Source organism: Sminthopsis crassicaudata, chromosome 2 (genome assembly GCF_048593235.1).
Source record: "Sminthopsis crassicaudata isolate SCR6 chromosome 2, ASM4859323v1, whole genome shotgun sequence".
NCBI classification, from domain to species: Eukaryota; Metazoa; Chordata; class Mammalia; order Dasyuromorphia; family Dasyuridae; genus Sminthopsis; species Sminthopsis crassicaudata.
In genome coordinates this window covers 77145089-77167956 of record NC_133618.1, presented here as the reverse complement: position 1 = coordinate 77167956, position 22868 = coordinate 77145089, and the positions used below count along the sequence as shown (strand labels likewise).

Below are 22868 nucleotides of genomic sequence, written 5' to 3'. Positions count from 1 at the left end.
ATTCTGTTTCTGTTAGATCTAGACCAGCTCCTCTTTACAAAGATCTTCCCACCAAATCTGAGATTTGTTCTATTTAACTCTTCTTTAAATTATCTTAGGAGCAATACTAGTCTATAATAGTGCCAATATGAAGCTCTCTTTGACCTTGTTTGACCCTTGCCACTTTTTCTTATAACCAATCTTACAGCCTGAATCAGTTTTTCTGTTTTTGATTTTTGTTTCATTTTGTTTTGTTTTTTTAAGAAAAGATTAAAAGAGAGAACTCCATCTCTTGGCCCAGTTCGGCTCTTGGAATGGGTGACCTTGAATTTCCACAAAACTGTTTCTTTGTTATGTTGGAAAAATAAAATGTAGGGGGAGGGATCACCTGGAACCTCTCTTATTCCTCTGACCATTCCAATGCCTAATCAAGACCTCCCAGGCCAAGGGAGGTTCACCCTTTGGGCCAGCCACTGTGGGGCCTCGCTTCCAGCAGATGGAACATGGGACTCAACATTAGAGTCCGCAACACTTGGCAGAGCTTCTCTGTGTTGTTTTTTTTTTTCAATAAAACTACAGATTTATTAATTTAAACCAGTTCCTGACAATTGTCACCCTTCACCCCAAAGTGCATCCCTGTGCCCTCACCCCTCCCCCACAGCACATTCCAGCCTTTCTTGGCTTCCATTTTTAGATTCACTAATTAAAGACACTGAGCTAATTTAAGATTGCATTTGTTGTAGCTAGGTGTCTGGTTACCTTTGTGGAGTGGATCTAACAAATTTTTAGATTTCCAGCCAAAGTAAGGTTTTTTGGGGGAAGACATGATTTTGAACGAATAAGAATTATGCTTCTCTCTCAGCTCAGTCCCTGCTTCCAGTGCTCTCCACTCACCTACAGCTCTTGATACCCAGTTAGCCAGGTGGCCTGAGGGTCTCAGGAGAAATTTGTTGGCACTCTCGTTCACCCAGAGTCGCCCACAGGTAAATAAGGTCGCATCAATAGACGTCTATTTAAGTGACCAATCCATCTCATTTTTCCAACTTTAAGTGACTAATGGCCTTTTAGACCTAAAGGAATTTTGCTGTACACCGGTTTTCCCTTCATGACCGAAGAGTCTCTTACTTGAGTACCCCCTGTTTAGGGTAGCCCCCTTTAGGTATTGTTGGGATGATATGGAGTCTCTATGACCTTAGAAAATTGCTTCGGTTCTTGAGACTTAGTTATTATCTCATTACTCAAATGAGACCAATGAGCTACATGTTCTCCAGGTATCTTTCATGCTGACATTCTGAATCTTAATCAGCAATTCAGTTCGGTTTGGTTTTCAATAGGAGATAGCCCTCGTAGAATGTTTTGGGGCTGGAGAGGTCAGATAACCTGAAGTTCTGCTATTTGTTACCAGGTAGAGTGGTACCAGATAGAGACTAAACCACTGGACTTAGGAATCAGAAACTCTTGGGCCCAAATCCAGCCTCAGACACTGGGTGATCCTGAGCAAGCCAGTTACCTCCGTTTGCCTCAGTTCCTCGTCTACAAAATAAGCATTTACTTCCCAAGGGTATGGAGAAGACCAAATGAACCAGTACATCCAAAGCACGACCTTTAAGCGTGTGCACTATTATTATTACTTGTGTTGTCTGTGTCAGCTAGGGCAAGTCTCTTATAGATGAGCAAACTGAGCCTCACTCCCAGTGATAAAGAAAGAGTGACCAGACAAAGGAATATATGGAGTGCAGGGGAAAGCACATGCAAGGAAGGCTTCTTGAAGGAGATGGCATTTCAGCAAAGCAGTGGAAGAAGAGCTCACAGTGCGTGTTAAAGGGCCGAGATTTATTCAGCTTGTCTAAAGAGATGAAGGAGGGCCTCAGCATTCAGACAGCACCTGCTTTGGGCTAGCACTGGGCTGAGTACTTTTATCTCATTTGTTCCTCATTTACTCTATCAGGTAAGTGGTGCCGTCATCCCCATTTTTTAACACTTGAAGAAACTGAGGCAAGCAGAAGCTAATTGACTTGTCCGGTACACAGCTAGTAAGTGTCTGAGGCCGGATTTGAACTCAGGTTTTCCTGGCTCCAGACCTAGTGCTCTATCACTTGCTGGATTTGGGGGAGCTGATATGATGATACCAGTGCTGAAAGGCCTCTGATGCCAGATTGCGGAATGACTTGAATGCCAGGTAAAGGAAGTTTGGACTCTATCTGGGAGGCGGTAGGAAGTCGTGGAAAATGTTTGAGCTGAGAAATGAAGCCAGCATGGCAAGTCTTTACTGTAAAAAGTGCCAAGTGTGAGTTTTCTCACTTGTAAAGTACAATATTTGTTTATTTTCACCTTCCCCAGGAAACAGTATGAACCATCGAAAGCTAAAGGCTCTGTGGAATTATTCAGTTGCCTTGAATTCAACAGAAATTTATTAAAAACATACCATGTGCAAACCCTGTTCTCAGAAATGGCGACACAAAGGGATCATTTTTTTTCAATAAAACATAGCATCCAGAAATCTTTAAGAGCTTTATTAAGTTTTAATAACTTAAAATCACTTTAAGACTTTTCAAGCACCCCACATAGATCTGGTGTCAGCATACATGGCCATGTTTGCTGCAGCCATCCATGGAGAACAGGTCAAAAGATAATGGAGGATGAGATATTAGCAAAGAAGGAGGACTTTCACACTCACAGGGTTTCGTCTCCCTCCTGTCTGAAATTCCCTCCAAGTGGAAACTGAAATCGGGTGTGGAAGGATAGCTCAAGGAAATCTTCAGTTGCTGGAACTGGGCCAGCTGGCCTCAGGATGTGTTTTCCTTAGCTGGAGACCCTGGCCTGCCCCCCCCCCCCCCCGGGCCCCTTAGCAGGACACTGGCCTCCCATAGCCCAGATTTGTGAAGCTGGCCAGCCTCCTGTCCCCACCATCCAGCAAGCAATTTCTAGGCAGACTGTGGAGCAGATGGCAGAGCGCTGGGGAGGCAGAATCTTTTTTTCGTCTATATTCATTAGGGCTCGTTCCTTCCTGACTCTCTTTCAGAAGCATATTAACCACATGGAAATGTTCAAAAAAATCATGTCACGTTGTTTCCCCCAAACTTTTTATAGGCCATGTTTTCTTTAGCTTGAATCACTGGCCGGTTCCAGCATGGCTGAATGATAACAGCAGCATAACTTTGAGTTCGTACACTAACTCTACGGTTTGCAAGCTCTGGTTTGCAGCCAGCTCAGAATTCCATGGAAGTCAGTTAAAAAAAAAAAACCAAAAAACTGATCATGAATGAGTCTGGTTTTCTTGTTGAAGTTCATGAAGCTACAAAAAGCAAGTTTTTCTTAGCCCAAAGTGATAAAAGAAATTCTCCCTTTCCTTCCTCCTTAGGCAGGTATTCTCTGTCAGTGAGGTCAATTAGATAGTTATGGTATATATGATTCATTTCTTCACAATTCAAACGTCTTGCTAGACTGATTAAAAAAATAAACCAAAAAAAGCAACTTACTCAATCTCTCGCTTTTGCATGTGGGCTTCCTACCCCAAAGTCCTCTTCTCTCTCATACTGGTAGAGTCTCGGGGCTTTCTCATTTGCCTCTAGACTCCTCTGAGCCCTGTGTAGAAGGTTTGAGCCAAGACCTCATCTCATCTGAGTTCAGAATGGATGTCTACAAACAGGGAAGTCAGCTATCCCATTCCATGTGAAGATTTCAGTTATGTAAGGACTTCCCATTTCATCTGAGAATTGGAATAATATATATTCATAATCCTATGCATAATCTCTGAGGAGAATTTCATAGATTTGCCATCCTGGCCTAGTGAAAATCACTGGCACATGCTTGAAATTCCAATTTTCCATGGCAGAATGGCTAAATAATTCCAGGGTTCAGAAAAACAAAAACAAACAAAAAAAAGCTGTCATTCTAATTCTCTTCCCTCTTATCTCTCTCCTCCCTGTAGCTTTGGAAGTTTGAAAACAAGGCTGTAGATCAGTAGTCCTCTTCTTCACCTGAATGAGAAGTTCTAATCCAGGAGAGAACTTTTGATTTAGATGGTTGTTTTCTCCCTTTTGCCCATAGTGAGTTGAGTAGGGACTATTTCTAGTTCAACCCCTACCTGTAAATCAGTTCTCTCCTATTGCATCCCCAATGTGTGTTCATCCAGCCCTTATTGGATGGACTGATGGAAAACTTTCTATTTCTAGAGATAATCAACCCTACTTTGCACAATTTTAATTGTTATAACTTAAATGTCTTATAGCTTGGAATCCTGTACATAATAGGTAATCAATATTTGTGTGGATTTTGAATATTAACTACAATAATTTGAGCCAATTATGAATAATTATGTAGGTGCATTTTTCTTTCATTATACCTAATTCAATAAGTAAATTAACTTATCAATCAATAATCATTTTGACAATGTTAATAAATTCACTTAGTTGTAGTCTCCTGCATGATAAATTCTTCTGAATTTATCAAGGGCTGAAGTCTAAGGTTATTTTCCAAAATGTCAGTTAAAAACCTGCTTTCTCAGTGGTTCTTTGCATAATCTTGAAGTTCTAAATGCAAAGAGCAATTCTTCCCTATGCCACAGGCCAATCTTTGTCTCACTAGAGACTTTATATTGAGGAAGAGACCTTAGATCTATGGATGACTTCCAGTGAGATAATACAGCTCAGAACGTGGAAGACCTGAGGAAAGTTTAGAACACAGGGCAGCCTGACTCAGTATATGGCCATTCTGCTACATATACCTTTCCTGTGCCCAGTTAGTTACCTTCACATACCCTATATTGGTAGTCTATGGCCTACAAGACTTTTTTCTGACATTTAAAGCCCTTCAGACATATGTCCCTGGTCCATACTTCTAGGCTTATTGATTACATGTTATTTCCCCACATCCCATTTCCATGCCTTTGCACAGATTGCCCTCCATACTCTCCCTTCTTATGTTCACTTCTTAAAACTTGCAACTTTAACTCAAGTGCCACCTTCTTCAAGAGACTTTTTTCCCTTCCCCCAGTCCTGAGTCTTCCCACCCATCAAAAATAACTATTTAATTTGTACATACTTTGTATTTAATGGTCTACATAGGTGGTGTTCCCATGTGTAGAATGTAAGCTCCGGGAGGGCAGGAATAGTTTAGATTTGCTTTTGGACCTCCAGACCCAAAGCACAGTACCTGGCACAGAGGAGATGACTAATCCATGCTTGTCGAATTAAACTGAATTAAATTAAGTTGTAACAAATGCAGAGCAGTCCCTAAAGGCCCATAGGTCTTGACCCACAGGCTGGAGAATCAATCATAAAGCACCAGGCCTAATTCTTCCCTTTGTGAGATGGGTTGCAGTCGTGCTAAGCATGTCCCATTGTTTACTCTTCTCTGTACACAGATTATGAAGGAAGTGCGGAGAGCGTTGTGCAACGCGTCCACGGACGACAGCAAACTCTTGCTTCTCAGCGCGGTCGGAAGTGTGTTCTGTAGCGGCTTAGATTATTCCTACTTACTTGGCAGGTTGTCCACCGACAGAAGAAAGGAGAGTACCAGGATTGCAGAAGCTATAAGGTGACCCACACTGACCCTGCGCTCTGTCTGCCCTGGGCCTGAGGACCAGGGCTCAGGGGACACCTGAACAATGCATTCAGGTGATGGTTTAAGGGGATGCTGTAGGAGGGGGGCTTGGTGACTTCCTTCCCAGACTGAAATGCTCATTTGTGTATCTGTTCCAGTACCTCTCCTCATCCATTTACAATTCTTCATTTTCAGATCAAAATAAAAAGCCTATACTTTTAATTAATTAAATAATTAGTTAGATTCTCAAATTGATGGTGACTTTTATTCCCTGAGGGACCTCATTGAACTCTCGTTGTGTGCTTTGTTAGTCGGAGATGCCCAAAAGATTTAGGAGTTCTGATTCATGGTCTGTTTGGCCCTGGGAAGGGCTGGGACCTGGAAGAACCTGTTGTACTGCTCACAGAACAGTCCTTTCTGCCTCCAGTGAAACAGGAATGAGGGAGTTTATGAGTAGGGGCCAGTTGCTGTGTGTACAGAAAGACAATGGGAACCTATTTTATCCTAACTGAGAGCTAAGAATTATATCTATGCCTGCATTATAAAACAGTTCAGTACTATCAGGGCCAAATCTGAACCATCAGTGAAATCCTGATGTGATATGCTAAATAAAGACCATTTGATCAAGGTCAGCCCTGTATTAAATCCACCACTTTTCCCCACAGTTAGGGGAGGGAGAGCTATGTAAAACTCTCTCAAGAGAGGCAGGGGAATTCTGTTGATTGTGAGATCCCCCCAGTGTTTCCTGCCTTTGAAGGTTGGATCTCCATAGCCAATAACTGAAAATCCATTACCTCTTTTAGAGAAGTGATTCTGAAACTTTCTCACCTGACATATTCTCACTATACCCATTCTAACCTTCTACTGGAGGGAATTTCCATAGAGTTAAAAGAGGATAAAATGGAAAAATTTTTGTTTCTTCAACCAGGAGAAAAGAGATGATGATGGGAAGGAAGAAATGATTTGTAAACTTCAAGTTGCAAGACATCTTAATGGTTATCTAGACCAGTGCTTCTCAAATTTTTTTCTACTTGTGACCCCTTTTTGCCTGAGGAAGTTTTTTGTGACCCTGGGATATGTAGGTATATAAAATAGGTATACAAATCAAATACTAATAGTAAATCATAATTTTGTGATTCCCATATACAATTACAAGACCCCATATGCATTAAAAAAGACACACTTTAATAAACTGGGATCTAAACCAAGCTCTATCCTGAAACTTGGACATTTTGTTATCTAGCCCCCAAAGTCTATTTCTAGAAGATTATCCCTTAATATGAATTTTTCTATAATTTCTATGCATCATTCCTAGTTCTCTATGACTCTACGACTTACTCCCATGTAACCCTGGGCACAACATTTAGCTCCTTAGGCCTGGAGTCCAGGTATCAGGTGATGAGGACTTAAACCAGAGTGGTGACTATAAGTGGGGAAAAGTGGATGTATTTAGGAGATCTTAAGATTAATTAACAAGAGTAATGTGTAAGGCAAAGTCAAAAAACAGCCAAGAATGAAACTTAAGTTGTAAACCTGGATGACTGGGAGAATCTTGGTGCCTTTAGGGTGATAGAGAAATTAGGAAGGGGAGATTTTTAGGGCTGTTTTAGACATACGCAGTTTGAGATGTCTACAAGACATCCACTTTGAGATGTTGAATAGGCAGTTGGTTGAGACTGGAGGTCAGGAGAAAAGTTAGGGTCAAATAAATGAGTTCTGAAAAGTATGTACATGGTTATGGTAAGTGAATCCTTGGAAAGTGAAGAGACTCTCGTGCAAAGGGAGAGGAGAATTCCCTGCACGAATACTTGGGGTAGGGTGTGACTTGGACTCAAGAAGAAACTGAGATTGCTCCGATTTGACGTGTGACACCTTTTTTGGTCCTTCTCAGCTGCCTCTCTCCTCTGATTACAGGGCTAGAGAGCAAAGCCTTCTTTTATAGAAGGCTCAGAACTTTCCAGCTAATTCTTTTCTTTCCATCAATTGCTTTTCTTGGCAAATATTATCTGGTACTCTCTGGTAGTTGGACCACTTCCCATCCCCCTTCCTTTTAGGCTCTGTTTTTCCTGTGGGACTGAAAGCTTCTTGAGGGTAGGGATTATCTTTCTTTTTCTTATTTGTATTATGGATGCTTTGCAGTGTCTAGCACATAGCAGGAACTCAAAACAGGTTTCTTGACTATAACTATGAGACATAATAATTAGGCACATAGGAGGGCACCTTGGAGAGAGAAATGTCATGAAAACCTTGGGAACAGAGAGTATCTTGAAGAGGTTGATGAAAAATGCTAAAGTAAGAAAGATGAAGATTGAGAAAAAGCTATTATTACCTTTGGCAAGAGATTTTTGGTACCTTTAGAGAGAGGCAGTTTCAGTTGAATGATGAGGTTAGAAATTAGATCTCATAGTAATGAGGGAAAGGAAAGGGGGAACCCCATTTTTTGGTGCATAGATAGTAAGAAATCCCGTTTCTCGGTGCAAAGATCCCATGAGGCACAGTGTCCCCTGCAAATGAATTTACAGGCCCGAAAACCTAGATTGATAAATAAAAGGTTTATAGTAGTAATTGGAAGTAAAGCTCAGTTAGAAAGATGTCAGGTCCAGAGGTGGCCGCTGGCGGGCAGGAACCCCTACATGGCTGGAAGGATATCATGTGTTGGCTCAGAGGGCTCCTGCCCAGAGGGAGTTCCGGCTCACCTCTTTTATACCCCAAAAGATTGTGGGCGGTTCCAAGTTCTTGGGGAGCTTTTCAGTTAGCTCAGATCAGGTGAGGGCTGGGGGAAGATGAGCTGATAGTGGGGCTGGGCCCAGATATTCAAAGGGTGCTTTTGACCAGGATTTGTGAATCAAGGTCAGCCATGGGTTGGGCAATTAGAAAGGAATCTTAAAGGGACCTCAACCCTCATCAATAGGATTCAGATAATTGTGTAAAGAAAGGAAATGTTGTCAGTTGATGGCTTTCTTAAGGAGTGTAATGAAAAGGAAGAGAGATGTAGGTTGATAACTAAATATGGATCAAAAGATGGAGGAAACATGTTCAAATATATGTATATTTAGTAACTTTCATTACATGGCATTGCATACATTATTTTCCAGAATGGTTAAATTAGTATCTCTATCTATATTCTCAAATTCTTTCCATAATTGGGAATTTCCCTCTCTTGTCATCTTTGCCAATTTTGGTGATATCCCAATATTATTTCAATTTTAATTTATCTAATTATGTGTTTTGAGCATTTTTCATATAATAATAATTTATTTGTCTCTTCAAATGAGTTATCTTAATAATATTGAGCCTAGGTTAAGTACAGAGATTCTTTTCAGTAGCAGAGTGGTTACTTGGTGCTGCCGCAGCAGCTTGTGAAACAAAAAATACAAAATGACTCTCAGCCATGTGCCCCATTCTGTTTCTCTAGTGAAAGGGGCAGGGTGACCTAAAGTGGGGTTGAGAGAGCTAAGAAGCACCATTTGTATACTTCCCCCAAACTTTACCTTGACTATTATTACTCTAAATATGTCCAATGACCACTGATTGTGCAGATATATATATGGAAGAACAGAATCACATCAATCTTTATTTCATCATTGTAAGTGAATCAAAAAGAAAAAGGAAATTACAGCCAAAGAAAAGATATCACAAGAAAAGAATCACTACACTCTTTGAAAGAATCTTCTCTGATTTCTTTGTAATTGTCCATTTATCATTTTTTATGGTACTATAGTATTCTAATATATTCATATGCTATAATTATTTCAGTCATTCCCAATTGATGGGTATCTCATTAGTTTCCAGTTCTTTGCCTTTATAAGATCTGCTATGAATATTTTTAATAAATGCAGAAGAATACATTTATTTATTTGTTCCTTTTTCTTCGTATTTTTTGCATATAGGCCCAGTAGTGTTGATAGATAGTAATAACATTTAATGTTTATCTTCAGGTTTGCAAAGCTATACAAATGTTTTATCCTCACAATGCTGTGGGGGTACTATTATTATTCCTGTTTACTCTCATTTGAATTGTAAGGAATAAAAAGATGTGTTGATTAAGGGAAAAGAATGAGAGATAATAAGTGAACATTTCTCATCCTATATTGATATCCTTGTGCTGTGAGGGGAAATTGAAAATCCACCTACCATATGGAGTGGGTCTCATGTGATGAACTTATGTCAGGAAATGTACAATTTACATGGGATGGAAAGTTATAGCTAAGTTGCTATAAGAATCATTGAAGGGTATGTCCAAATCAATGAAATAACAGATCCATTTGAGTATTTCCCTTAACTATTTATTCATATCTCTTGACTATTGGTGAATTCTCATCAATTTGTGACAGTTCTGTCTATATTAGGAAAACCTGAGTTGAGATCTAGACTCAAACACTAGCTGTGTGTTCCTGCACAAGTCACTTAATTTGTTTGTATCAGTTTCCTTAGCTACACAATGGGTATAAAAATAGCACCTGCCTCTTTAGGGTTGTATGAGAATAAAATGAGATATTTGTGAAGTACTCTGCATAGACCCTGCTATTATTATTATTGTTATTATGACACATTAGCTATTATTATAATTATAATTTATACACACATATTTGGATGTCATATTTTTATCAGAGATATTTGATAAAAAGCTATTGCTCCAACTGTGATTTCTTTTTTAATCTAGCTGCATTTTCTTCACACAAAACCTTTTTCATTTACCATAACCTAAATTATCTATTTTGTTATTTGTAATTTTTAAAATACCCTCTCTATTTGTTTTTACCTAATGATAGTTGTGAAAGATATAACCTTTTCTTATTGTTTATTTTTAATACATGTGAATACACAAAGGATTTATAATCTTGTCAACAAGGGGAATTTATGGTGTAGAAGCCCCTATAAATTCATATTATCATTGACTTAGTAGGTAAGTCCTAGGAACTCACTTGAGGCATGTAGAAAGAGATGAAATGCCTTGGCAAGGGAACACATTATTAAGTTGCAGAGGAGAAATTGGTAACCAGGCTTTCCTGATTTTAAAACTCAGCACTCTATCCATTATTCCATCATGCTTCTCTTTATTTAAAAAAAATAATGTGACTCTTTATTTATATCATTTATCCATTTGGAATTTATTCTCAATGGGTGAACCTTATTTTCTTCTAGACTGCTTTCCAGTTTTTTAGTAGTTCTTTTCAAACAGAAATTTTCTTATTTTTTATCTTGAGTTTATTGAACACTGGGAAATTGCATTTGTTTCTGGGCCTTGCTTCCATTGACTTACTTTTCTATTTTTTTCAAACAAAATATTTTTATAGTCACTATTTTATATAATTTGAATTCTGTTAATGTAAAGACTTCTCATTCTGAATTTTTATGATTTTACAAGAAATCTTTGACCTTTTTGAAAACTTTTAAAATGATTTTTTAAAAAATTTATCTAATTCTATAGACTATCCTTTTGAAAGTTTGATTATTATAAAGACAAATCTATACCTGAATTATAAATCTGTCATTTTAAAATCATACTGGTGAACCAATCATCAATATTTGTTTGTGTCTTCCTTTGTATAATAATGAGTAATAATGAGAACTAGATAAGGGGCACCTAAATGAAATTAGGTTTAATTGAGGTCTAGTGGCAGGTTCAGGGTACAGGGAGTCAAATAGAGCTCCCCTGCAACCCCTTTGGATTCGGTGCAAGGATTCAGAGTTAAATGAGATCTAGTAGCGGCACAAGAGTCCCCTGTAAAGGAATTTACAGACCCGAAAACCTAGATTGATAAAAGAGGTTTATTATGGGGTTTGGAAGTAAGGTTAAAAGGTGGGAAGACACCAGAGCCAGGGTTGGTTCTGGTGGGCAGAAATCCTTGACATGGCTGGCATAAGGATGCCATGTTTGGGATCTCCAGTTTGGCTCTTTTTATAATGGGGGGCTTTGGACAAACTGAAGGGGCCCTTGGGTGAAGTCCCAGGTTGGCTTCCTGCTTGAGTTTCATCCAGGGTTAGAATTTGAATAGAATTCAATGGGTTTTTGGATAAGGAGGAAACTATTTGTGCTTGGGGTAGGGTCCCTTCCCTGAGGCAGAGTCCAAGGAGGTTTTAAGAGTTTTGGGGTTTCCTCATCAGTAATAATAATAATCATAATAAGTAACATTTGTATAGTACCTACTCTGTGCTAGACACTGCATAAATATTATTTTATTTGGTCTTCCCAATAATCCTGGTAGATAGGTGCTATTTTTTATTCCCATTTTATAGATGAGGATGAAGATATTTTGGTAGTTGTATATTTTGTAATTTGTGTCCAGCTTGCTAAATTAAATTGTGGATAATTTATTTCATAGTTATTTTCAATAGAAATTCTCTTCCTCTTATAAGATATGAAGTTCTATATCTTCATTTGTAATCATTATATGAATTGATCAATTTGGTAAAGTTTTAAATGTATGAATGATCCCTTTATGAGGTATGAACATTGGGTCAAATTTTTAGCGATAGCAAGAAGCATGATTAAGCTCACCAAATATCAAGGAATTTCAGCAGTTTCTTCCTCCAGCAGCAAAGCAGACTCTTAAGGAGACAGAGATTTGCCCCTGTATCAAGGGGCAACAAAAAGTAGAAAAGCGGAGAGCAAAGATGGAAGAGATGTGGGAAGTAAGCTGAGAGATAGTGCTTCATTCCCTCTATGGGGACCATGATATTCAAGAGAATAGACCAGTTGCAGACAGTAGATCCAGCAGGGAGTAGTTTAAGCCACACTGAGGAAAAACAGAGATACAAATGGTTACAGAAATATAGACACCCCAATGGGGAAGGCATTTTAAGGGACATACCCCCTTATAAACAAGAGAAGAGTCCCAGCCTTGAATCCAAAAATGGATTTCCATGAACAAGGAATTGAGAATTTACACTTTGACCTACACATATTTTCTATAATTAGAGACAACTCTCCCATTTACATATGTATAATAGTATTTTTAAAAGGATGTTTGTAAGTTCTAAATTCTAATTGTCATCTTAGTAAATGCCCTTTTGCTAAAAAACACAAACACAAACACAAACAAAAAACAAACAAAACAAACAGAACAAAAAACCAGTTAATTCCATTCATGGATGGGAATCACATCAGTGGGTGCTCATAAATGATAGCACTAGGAACCTCTTAGGATGCTTAAAGCAGACAGTCTTCCCCCTGGGGAACATAGTGTCAAAGAATGGGAGTTGGGAAAGTCTTCCCAAAGGAGATACTAGACATTTTTTTTTCTTTTCTGGGTTTTTGTTTTACCTTTTCTTGTTATATACAGAAATGTAACGATTTTGATGGATTTATTTTGAATCCTATTGTATGCTATTGATAATCTCAAATTGTTTTCTTGATTGATTCTCTAGAGTTTAAATAACTTTTCCTCCTCTTTGCCAATGTTTGTTCTTTAACTTCTCTACTATTATAGTTAATATTTCTAGTCTTATGCCAAATAATTATGACTAATGCTGCTTTACTCTGAGAATATTGGAGGAGCTTCAAGTTTTGATTTATTTCAAATACTAATGCTTTTAAATTTTAGGTAATTGCTTTTTATCATACTAAGAATTCTTGTCCTTTCACATCTGTGCTTTTTATAATTCTTCATATAAAAGGGTATTGTATTTTATCAAATGTTTTTTCTTCTTTCATTGATAAAGTCTTGTCTTTTTTTTTTTTTTTTGCTGTTTTTGCTATTTTTATGATAACTCTAGTTGTCTTCCTCGTGGTGAACAATTGCTGATTCTTTCTTTATATGAATCTAAATTGTTCATAATTAATTATTTTTAGATTTATTCCTAGAGTATTTTTACTAAAATTTTCTTCAAAAGTTCTGCATACATATTCATTAGTGAAATCGGTCCATTATTTTCTTTTTCACTTTATAGCTCCCTGATTTGGGTACCTGAACTACATTTGTCTCATCAAAGGAGGTTGGTAGAATGCCTTCTTTCTCTATTATTGAGAACAATTTATGTATCATAGGGATTAAATGCTCTTTATATGATGGAACTCACTTATGGATCTGTTTGAACCAGGAATTTTTTCCCTTTTGGTGGTTCATTTATGTCTTTTCTTTATGAATTTCCTCTTGTAAGTTTGGATTGTTTAGAATATATCTCTAATGTTTTATTAAGTTAGATATTACATATTTTGAAGCTAGTCATCCATTTCTCCTAAATCTTCAATGTTGCTGATATATAATTAAGTTGCTCTTTTTGTTTATTTATTTATTTAGGTTTTAATAGCTTTATCTTTTCTCTATTCTGTTTGGACTTACTACATTCATTTTTAAATTAATGAATGGTTTATCAAGTTTGATACTGTTAAAAATAGTTCAGCTTCATTTCTTAGTTCAAAAGTTATTTTGTTTTAAGTTTGGTTTTCAAAATTTCTTTATTTGTCCTTGTTTTAAAGTTAATTTGGTACTTTCTAGTTTTTAACTCATATGAGCAATTTATTTATTAATCTTCTCTGTTATTAAACTATCTTTTCAGAGAGATTAATTTTCCTCTAAGACACTTTAGCTGCATCCCATATATTTTTGTATGTTGTCCCACTGTTATTGTTCTTTTTAAAATAATTATTTGTTTCCATGACTTGTTCCCTGACCCACTCATTATTTTGGATATTATTACTTATTCTTCATTAAGTTTTATGCTTTTTGTTCATTTCCCCTTTATTTATAACTATTTTTACTCTATTGTGGTCTTCAGGGGATTCAGTATTTTTCTCTTTATGCATTTATTTGGGATTTCTTAGTTACCATTAGGTGTTTTTTTTTTGTTTTTGTTTTTGTTTTTTTACAGTAATATCATGTAATGCTGAAAAATAAGAATACTTTCAAATAATCTTATTCAGAAATTATAAATGGGTCCTTCAAAACTATTTTTTTCAATATTCCTTCTTTCATTCTTATATACTTTTCTATATTAGATTTATTGAACTTTTAAAGAAGAAAACTAAAGTCACCTACAATTAGCTTCTATCAAGGTATTTTGGCATTTTGGTTAATCTTCCATTTTAATTATTTTATATATATATATATATATATATATATACATACATATATATATATATATATATATATATTTAGTAATGATTGTTCCCTTACATATTCATATGTTGTTTATTTATCTGTGATGCCTTTAAGCATAAGATACTTTCCCTCATCCCAAACTATGATTAAAACTTCTTCTTTTTTGAAATATCTGAGGCATAATAAATTGGATTCCAAATTTCTGGGTTCTGTTTCCTGTTTTCCCCCACAACATTACCCTGTCTCTTAGTCTGAATGACATTCATTTGTTATTTTCCCTTTCAAGAAATACTAATTCAGGTTTGTACTCTTCTGTACTCCTTTGCCTTCTATGACACTGGATTTCAATCACCTATTCATGAGCTTTGCATATAAATACTTTTTCACTAGGTGAGACTTTTAGAAGGCAGTAGCTTGCTGTCTCCTTTCCCAGTCTAGAAGGAGCATGATTCCCACTTCAGCTTCCCCCCAAGTCCCTTCCCTGTCTCTTTGAAAAAATGCAGTCTCTTTAGATTCATTTCTAGAACACTTATTCAAAAAGGGGAGTGGGGAGAGTAGAATGTGGTATGATGGAATTGACACTGGATTTGGAGTTAGGATCCAAATGGAATCTAGATTTTGCCACTCAATCATCTCCACTCCCTGCCATCCTATCCCTATGAAACATTATCCCCCCTATGAAACTCCCTCCCCTATCCAAAAAGTATTATTAAAAAACTTTAACAGAAAATCTCCAAAGGGCCTTCTTTAATGTCTACATGAATCTTTTAACTTACTTCTCTTCTCCACTCCATTCAACTTTTAGCTTTCTAGGTTTTTTTCCATTCTGTTTTGTTTTGAATATCTAAATAAAATAAGATTTCTAATTTGAAATTGTTTGTCTTTTCCTTTGTTCATAGGGATATAGTATGCTTCAGAATGCCTCCCTATCTTCTTTCTCAAAATTTTACCACTTATTTAAATAACCTTTGTCTGTGATGTTCTATTCTAGGAAATAATATTTTCAATTCTTCCTTCCACTTTCTTATCCCCTCTTTCTTGTCCCTAGTTTTTGTGACTTATCCATCCACACGTACTTTCTCTTTGTTCCCAAAATATTCCTTAAAGTGAGAGTTTAAAAAAACCCAAATATTAGTCTTGTTCTTGAAATGTGTTAACACCAATTTATATCCTTAATCTTTTTATGCTTTGCATGTTTGTTTACTTTTCTTAAATTTATTTTTTATGAATCTGCATGTCACCTCTGCCTCTTTTCAGTAGAAATGATTCATATTAACTCCTTTTGCTGAAATGAATCTTCTTTACCTGATGAATTAAATCAAATTTACAGGATATTTTATAATGTAAAGGTTATTAAACAAAGAGGCAATTTACTTTGATTTTTAAAATATCAGTTTCAGCCTTTCCTTTTATTTTCTGTGGACTGGAAATAATCTTGCATTTCTCAGACTGTTCTTTTTTTGAATTCAGAGGATAGCCCTTTTGGCTTTCTGCAATTGATATAATGTTAAGGTTTCTTCACTACATTTTTAGGTGAGTCATTTATTCCTATGTGACCTTGGGCAAATTCAACCTTATTAATCCTTGATCTTCATCTGTAAAATGAGAAGATTGAGAAATGATCTCTGAATATATGCAGTTCTGTGACTTTGGGGTTTCTAAGACAAAGATATAGGATTATTCATGTTTATACTTTATTCTCTCCTTTAGTGCTTCTTGGCAGTTATCTAGTATGATTTACTAAAATATGTTATTTGACTTTTTAATTTCATTAAATTTTTCTGGGGAACTAATAAATTTTGGATTATTTTGCTGGATTTTGTCTTAAAGATGAGGTGCTTTAGCTTAAAGGAATCTGAAGCACTTCCAACTTTATTTTCTTTCCTATTTGTTTTGTTGTATTTTCTTCCATATCTGCATTTTTGAGTTCCAACTCTATTATTCTCATTTTTTTTCAAGAGATCTGAGTTTGAGCATTTCTTTATTATTTATTCTAAATTTCCTAGTTTTTGTTTATCCTTTTGATATTTTTTCTTCAAAAGAGCCAATTTTCATCATTATCTCTCCTTTCATGGTTGTCCTAAATCATTCTATAAGCTCTTGAAGCCCTTTCTTATGACTTTATTTTCCCTGTCTTTTGGGATTTGGGCATCATTTCCTTTTATTCTATAGTATTTACTAATTTTATTGCATTTTCTCTTTAGTTCTTTAAATTTTTTAGTCTATTTGTTTATTTTCTAGGAAGTTTTCTCTTATGTTCTTTCTTCCCCTGATCTTTTGTTGTTTGTTGAAATTAGTTTACTTTAGTTGTCAAAGTTTTTTGCTGTTTTGAAATGATGGAAGGGAACTGAGCTTAGAATGAACCATCTTACAAGAAGCCATACAAAAGTCAGATAGCTCTAATTGCTAAGATATTTTTTCTTATAGTGAGCTAAAAGCTACAACTTTACAACTTCCACCCATTTCTCATAATTTCCCCTCTCTGGGTCCAAGCAGAAAAATGATAATTTCTCTTCCACACGATGATATTTCAAACACTTGAAAAACATCTATTATGTTTTTACTAAGTATCCTCTTATCAAGGATAAATATCCTCAGCTTTTTCAGTTATTCAAATAGTTGCATGTTCTTCAATCTCACTGGCATCCTTATGATCCAAGATTTAATTTAGTTTAATCATAACATTAGATGTCATAATTGTATGCAGAATTGGATTTTAGTAATAAATAGGTCAATTTTCTTTTAGTAGGATGACTACACCTAGTAGGATGGGTAGAATAAGGCTTTGTTAGTAAGATGGATAGGTTAGGGCTCTGTTTGGAGGGATGGCCTAGCACTTTGTTAATTGGATAGGTAGGATAAGGCTTTATTAGGAGATGTAAGAAAGGACTTTGTTAGTAGAGTGGATAATATAGGGCTTTATTTGTAAAGTGTATAGAATCAAGTTTTGTTAGCATAAAATGTAGGTCAGGTTTCTTTTTAGGTGTATGGGATATCAGGATTCTCTCACCAGGAAAGCTGAAATAAAATTTTATTAGTGGAATAGCTGAGATAAGACCCTATTCAGAAAAGTCTTATTCTTTTAGTTCTTGACACCTGAGGAGAAGTAGCCAGGCATATTTAGTATTTTGAGATATCCTTTACCTTAGGGTACCCTTTTGTAAACTATCCTTAGAAAGTGACCTAAATCAACATACCAAACTACAGGTAGCATTGTGATCATTTTCTCTACCATCACAGTAGATATTGAACAAATCAGATACTTATAATTCAGTGAATCCACAGTTTATAACGACAAACATTCACTTACTGCCTACCATATAAAAAGCATAGGGATGACAGAAATGAAATTCACACCTAGCCCCTGCCCTCAAGAAGCTTGCCTTCTATTGGGAGAGTCTCAGATAGTTAAGTGCATGCTGATTTAAAGAGAGAGAAAGTACTGATTGGAAAGGCTACTCCTAGGAGATGGTAATTGAGTTAAGCTTGAAGGAAACAAAAGATTTCTAGAGGAAGTGTTAAGGGAGAACTGCATATAAAACAATGAGTTCACAGAACACAAAATTGGCCAATTGGGATAGAGCATAGAAGGGGCAGAAGAGAAGGATGTGGTATAAGGCTGAATGCACTGATGTGTACACTTTCTCCATTGGTGAAGATTGCAACCAGTGCTTGTCTTCTCATCCTCTACATTTCATCCCCATGTCTTTTTATAAATCTTCCATACACGATCTATTCAACACAATGGAAACCTCCATATATTTTTCTAATATATTCCATTATTACAGGAATGACTCTTGAGCTATTGATCTGTTACTTCTTCTTGTCACTACCGCACCAGCCCATACCCTTTCCCAATTACAACTGTAAATATATATGTCTATTTTTGTATGATATCTTTTATAATATGTTTTGCATTCACATAATAATATAATACAATCTACTCAAATTTCCAAATGTCTATCCATTGCTCTTTGGACCATTTACAATTTTTATTCTTCAGAGTGAATGTTCCATGGCTCATAGACAGACAATTAACAGAACATGGTTGATAATTTTTTAAAATTATGAGTTTTTGCTTTAGTGAAAGGACTAGGATCATATCATGTGATTTTCCAAATACATTCTAACCTACTTTCTTTTGGGCTTAGTTTATCCCTTCTATACCAGGGTCAGAGGTGTTAAGAGTCCAAAAGTAATGCATCTATGCTCACTTATAGTAAAGCCAATTTCTTTTTAAAATTTTACTTATTCTTGGTTACATTTTAGGGTATGAACTGTTTCCCTTCATCTCTCCCTACCTCGCATTGTCTATGTGCTTATCTAATTCAGATGGAGTAGTTCAATGGAGTACCCTTCCAGCTTTATGACATAGCCTGGACAATAGGCCTTCTTCACTGATTTTTTCCCCATATGCATTGAGGGGTTGTAGAACTCACAAAGGATGTGTATAAGAATATTATTTATACAATATTGTATCTGAAGCAGCTTACTATCATCTGTGATAAATTTTATCTCTCATTTCCTCAGTGAGTGTTGTGTCACTTCGTCAAGTACAATTTTCTCTGTTTTATGTTTTGTTAAGTGTTGATAATCTGAGGATCTTTGAACAAATAGCTCCATGGTTGAATCTACCAAGAAATCTTGTATTATCATAGCATTTATTTTTATGGGAAACAGTTTTATAGAAGAACCTTTAGTAACATGTTGCTTTACTGAGTCAGCACTTTTATATTATCAACAAAAATAAACAGTGGGAATTGTGTATTTCCTACACATTGTAGCCGATTATACGACCAGAAAGATAAAAGATGCTGTAGAAAAAAAATTTAATCTACCCATTTCCCTTCTCATGTTGTCACTGAGTATAACCTCAATACTTGGATAACTCATTTTCATCAAACTTTTAGGGATGAGAAAGTAAATGAGTTATTAGTGTTCTCTTGGTCATGATTTTTTTAGTAGTAAATTGGGACTTTCTTTAGTCATTAAATATCTTCCCTTCTTTCAAATATCTTGAACATCTGTCTTGCAAAACTTTCAAAATTATATTGTTTATAGCTTGGGTTTCTTTAGTGTTTATGTGGCTCAGCTACTGTTCTAATCATAATCTTTTCACTATCCTTTCTATACCAGGGTCAGTATCTATGCTCACTTATGGTGAAACTAATTTCTTTTTAAAAGTTTACTTATTCTTGGTTACATTTTAGGGTATGAACTGTCTCCCTTCATCTCTCACTACCTCGCATTAAAAAGGCCCCCATTTGACAGAGATTTATAAATATATGTAAAACTATACTGTGCATACTTTTCTTTATCAGTTCTTTCTCTGAACAACTCTGGATGTTATCTTCCTTCCTAGCTCTTTTGTACTTGATTTGAGTATTTACAATGCTATAGAAACTTGTTCATTCATAATTATTCTTTGAACAATATTGCTGTTTTTTTTTTATACAATGTTCTCTTGGTTCTGGTCATTTCATTATTCATGATTTCATTCAAATCTTTTCATGTTTTTCTAAAATCAATCAGCTCATCATTTCTTACAGCACAGTAGTATTCCACCATAATCTTATATTACAACTTGTTTAGCCATTTCCTATTTTATGGGCATCCCCTCAATTTCCATTTCTTTACCATAAATATTTTAGAATATGTTCTAAAGTTCTTCTCTTTTTTCCCTGGCCATCTTGGGAAACATATGTAATAGCAACACTGCTGGATCTAAGGGTATATGCAAAGTTTTATGATTCTTTGGGCATAATTCTAGATTTTTACATTATTATACTTCTCAGAGATTGGGGATTCTGATTCATTTGAAACAAAAACCACAGGTATTTATTTTCTCTAAGTTCTACTTTGTTGCCTTATTATGGTATGGAGATGTCTGGGATCTCAAAGTTTATTTCAATTTTTGGAAGGTCCAGTTAAGCTAGAAAGGCTTTAAAGATGAGCCTGGTGAAAGACTGTTTTTCTGAGCTAAGGACCCCTCTTGCTGATTTCAAAGATGGATACCCCGCATTAGCCCTGGCCTCAGAAACTTACTGGCTATGTTACCCTGAGCAAATTACTCAACCCATATCTGCTACATTTTCTTCAACTGTAAATTGGGGATAATTGACTTCTCAGAGTTATAGTGAAGATCAAATGAGACTTTTGCAAATCTCAGAGAGCTATATAAAAGCCAGCTGCTAATATTTGTTGAATTAACTAGTCTACATTAAAAAAATAATTATAGCTTTTTATTTTCAAAATATGTACAAGGACAGTTTTCAACATTTACCCCTGCTAAACCTTGTGTTCAACATTTTTTCCCTCCATCTCTCCCCTAGACAGCAAGTAATCCAATATAGATTAAACACGTGCAATTCTTCTAAACATATTCCACATTTGTCATGTTGCATAAGATCAAAAGGGGAAAAGTGAGGAAAAAAAACCAAGGAAACAAACAACAACAACAATAATAAAGGTTTTAACCTTTATTATTGTTGTTGTTTGTTTCCTTGGTTTGTTTCCTTGGTAAGTACATTATACTTGGAGCCACATTCAATCCCTGTAGTTCTTTGTCTGGATGCAGATGGCTTACTCCATCATAAGTTTATTGGAATTGCCTTAAATCACCTCATTATTGAAAAGAGCCACATCCATCACCTTTGATCATCATGTAATCTTTTTGTGGCTGTGTACAGTGTTCTTTTGGTTCCACTCACTTCACTTAGGATCAGTTCATCTATATTTATAATGGACTTTACAGAAAGATTGAGTTGCTTGGGCTGCATCACTTGCTTTGGGACCAATAGGTCTGAGCCTAATAGTCCATGTTAGAGCAAAATGTTGAGTTGGCTTTGAATTTTTTCTCTCTTTGAATAATTTTTCAGGCCACTTCCTTATGAGCATGCAGCTTCCTTTTATCATTCCCCAAGTTAGTGCTGTTGGTGCTCACGGCAGAATGGGCTCAAAAATAGCCAAGTTACAGACAGCTTCCCCACATAACCAAGCGCTTCTACCTGGACTTAACCTTCTCTCTTAGGTGTCTCCCTTTCAGGCTAAGACTTCCCACAGTCCAGCTTGTTTCTGAAATGTGAGATTTTATTGCCAAGAAAGAACCTTGATTGATTCTGGTGGATCAAGAGGAAAACCTGTGGGTGACTTAGAGTTTGGGCATTGAAGAAGAGTTGGTGTGGAAAAAAAAGTCATCCAATTGTGACATGTTGAGGTTTATAGATGACATATTCTGCTTGCTTTGGTAAAGCTGAGTTTTAAAAACTGGCCTTTTAAGAGAGGAACTGAAGAGATTCTAGAAGTTTAGGGTTTTCATGATTTATGAGCACTGTATTGAAAATGCTAATATGTGGATCTGAGGAAAAAACAGAATCATGGTTCGTGTAATTCTCCATGCTGAATAGAAAAAAGAGACTCAAACTACTGGGATAAAAAAAAAAAGAATAAGAGAGAGAAAAAGAAGGGATATGAAAAGAAACATGAAAAGAAGATAGATGGATGGACAGATAGACATTGATAGGTAGGTAGACAGATGATAGGTAGATGGATGGATGGAATAAATAGTTACATAGATAGACAGACAGATAGATAGATAGATAGATAGATAGATAGATAGATAGATAGATAGATAGATATGTAGATATACACATACATAGATACATAGATATACGGTGCTTATTGAATATTATGTGCCAGGCAATATGCTAATAGTGGAAAAAACAAATTCAAACAATCTAGACAGCCCCAAGACTAGGAAGGGGAGGAAATATAAATAACAATTTAGGGTGGAGATGGCCATGAAATGGAGATTTAATTCTGGTCAGAAAAAGGGAAAAACTCACTTAACAGAGCCCAGCATTTCATGAACAGAATATAACATTCTGATTGGAGGAAGATAGGGGTTTTGGCCAGAAAGGAGACAGCACACTATGGGGAAGAGACAGCAGCAGAGATTGGACCAGATGAACTCTTTCCATTCTCTTCCAGCTTTGACTTTCTATGAGTCCTTGATCCAAGGCCTGGCCTTTTTAATGGTCTTGATTCAATGTGGCCTCTTACAATGTTACAGTCTTTCTTTGATGCCTTATCATGGTGTGAAGGTAACCTTGGGTTCTCAGACTCTTTGCCAGCAGAACTTGAGCTCTGGCAGACCTTGTTAAGCTGGACGTGCTTCAAGTGCAGTCCAGAGATGGATTATGTGTTGGCTGTTGGAAGAACAGCTTAGCTAAATATGGAGAGGCTCCTTGCCACATGGTTATCTCCCAAAGGATTAAATTTTTGGTCACAATTCATAGTGAG

General features: G+C 36.1%; 1 protein-coding gene across 2 annotated transcripts in view; it reads left to right on the top strand.

Moving 5' to 3' along the window:
• CDYL2 (chromodomain Y like 2) overlaps nt 1–22868 on the top strand; it is a 260330-nt gene that overhangs the window by 214301 nt on the left and 23161 nt on the right. For both annotated transcript variants that reach the window (XM_074286590.1, XM_074286592.1), the window contains one exon: nt 5345–5517. In XM_074286590.1, coding sequence (XP_074142691.1) covers nt 5345–5517 — 173 coding nt within the window. The remainder of the gene's footprint in view (nt 1–5344; nt 5518–22868) is intronic.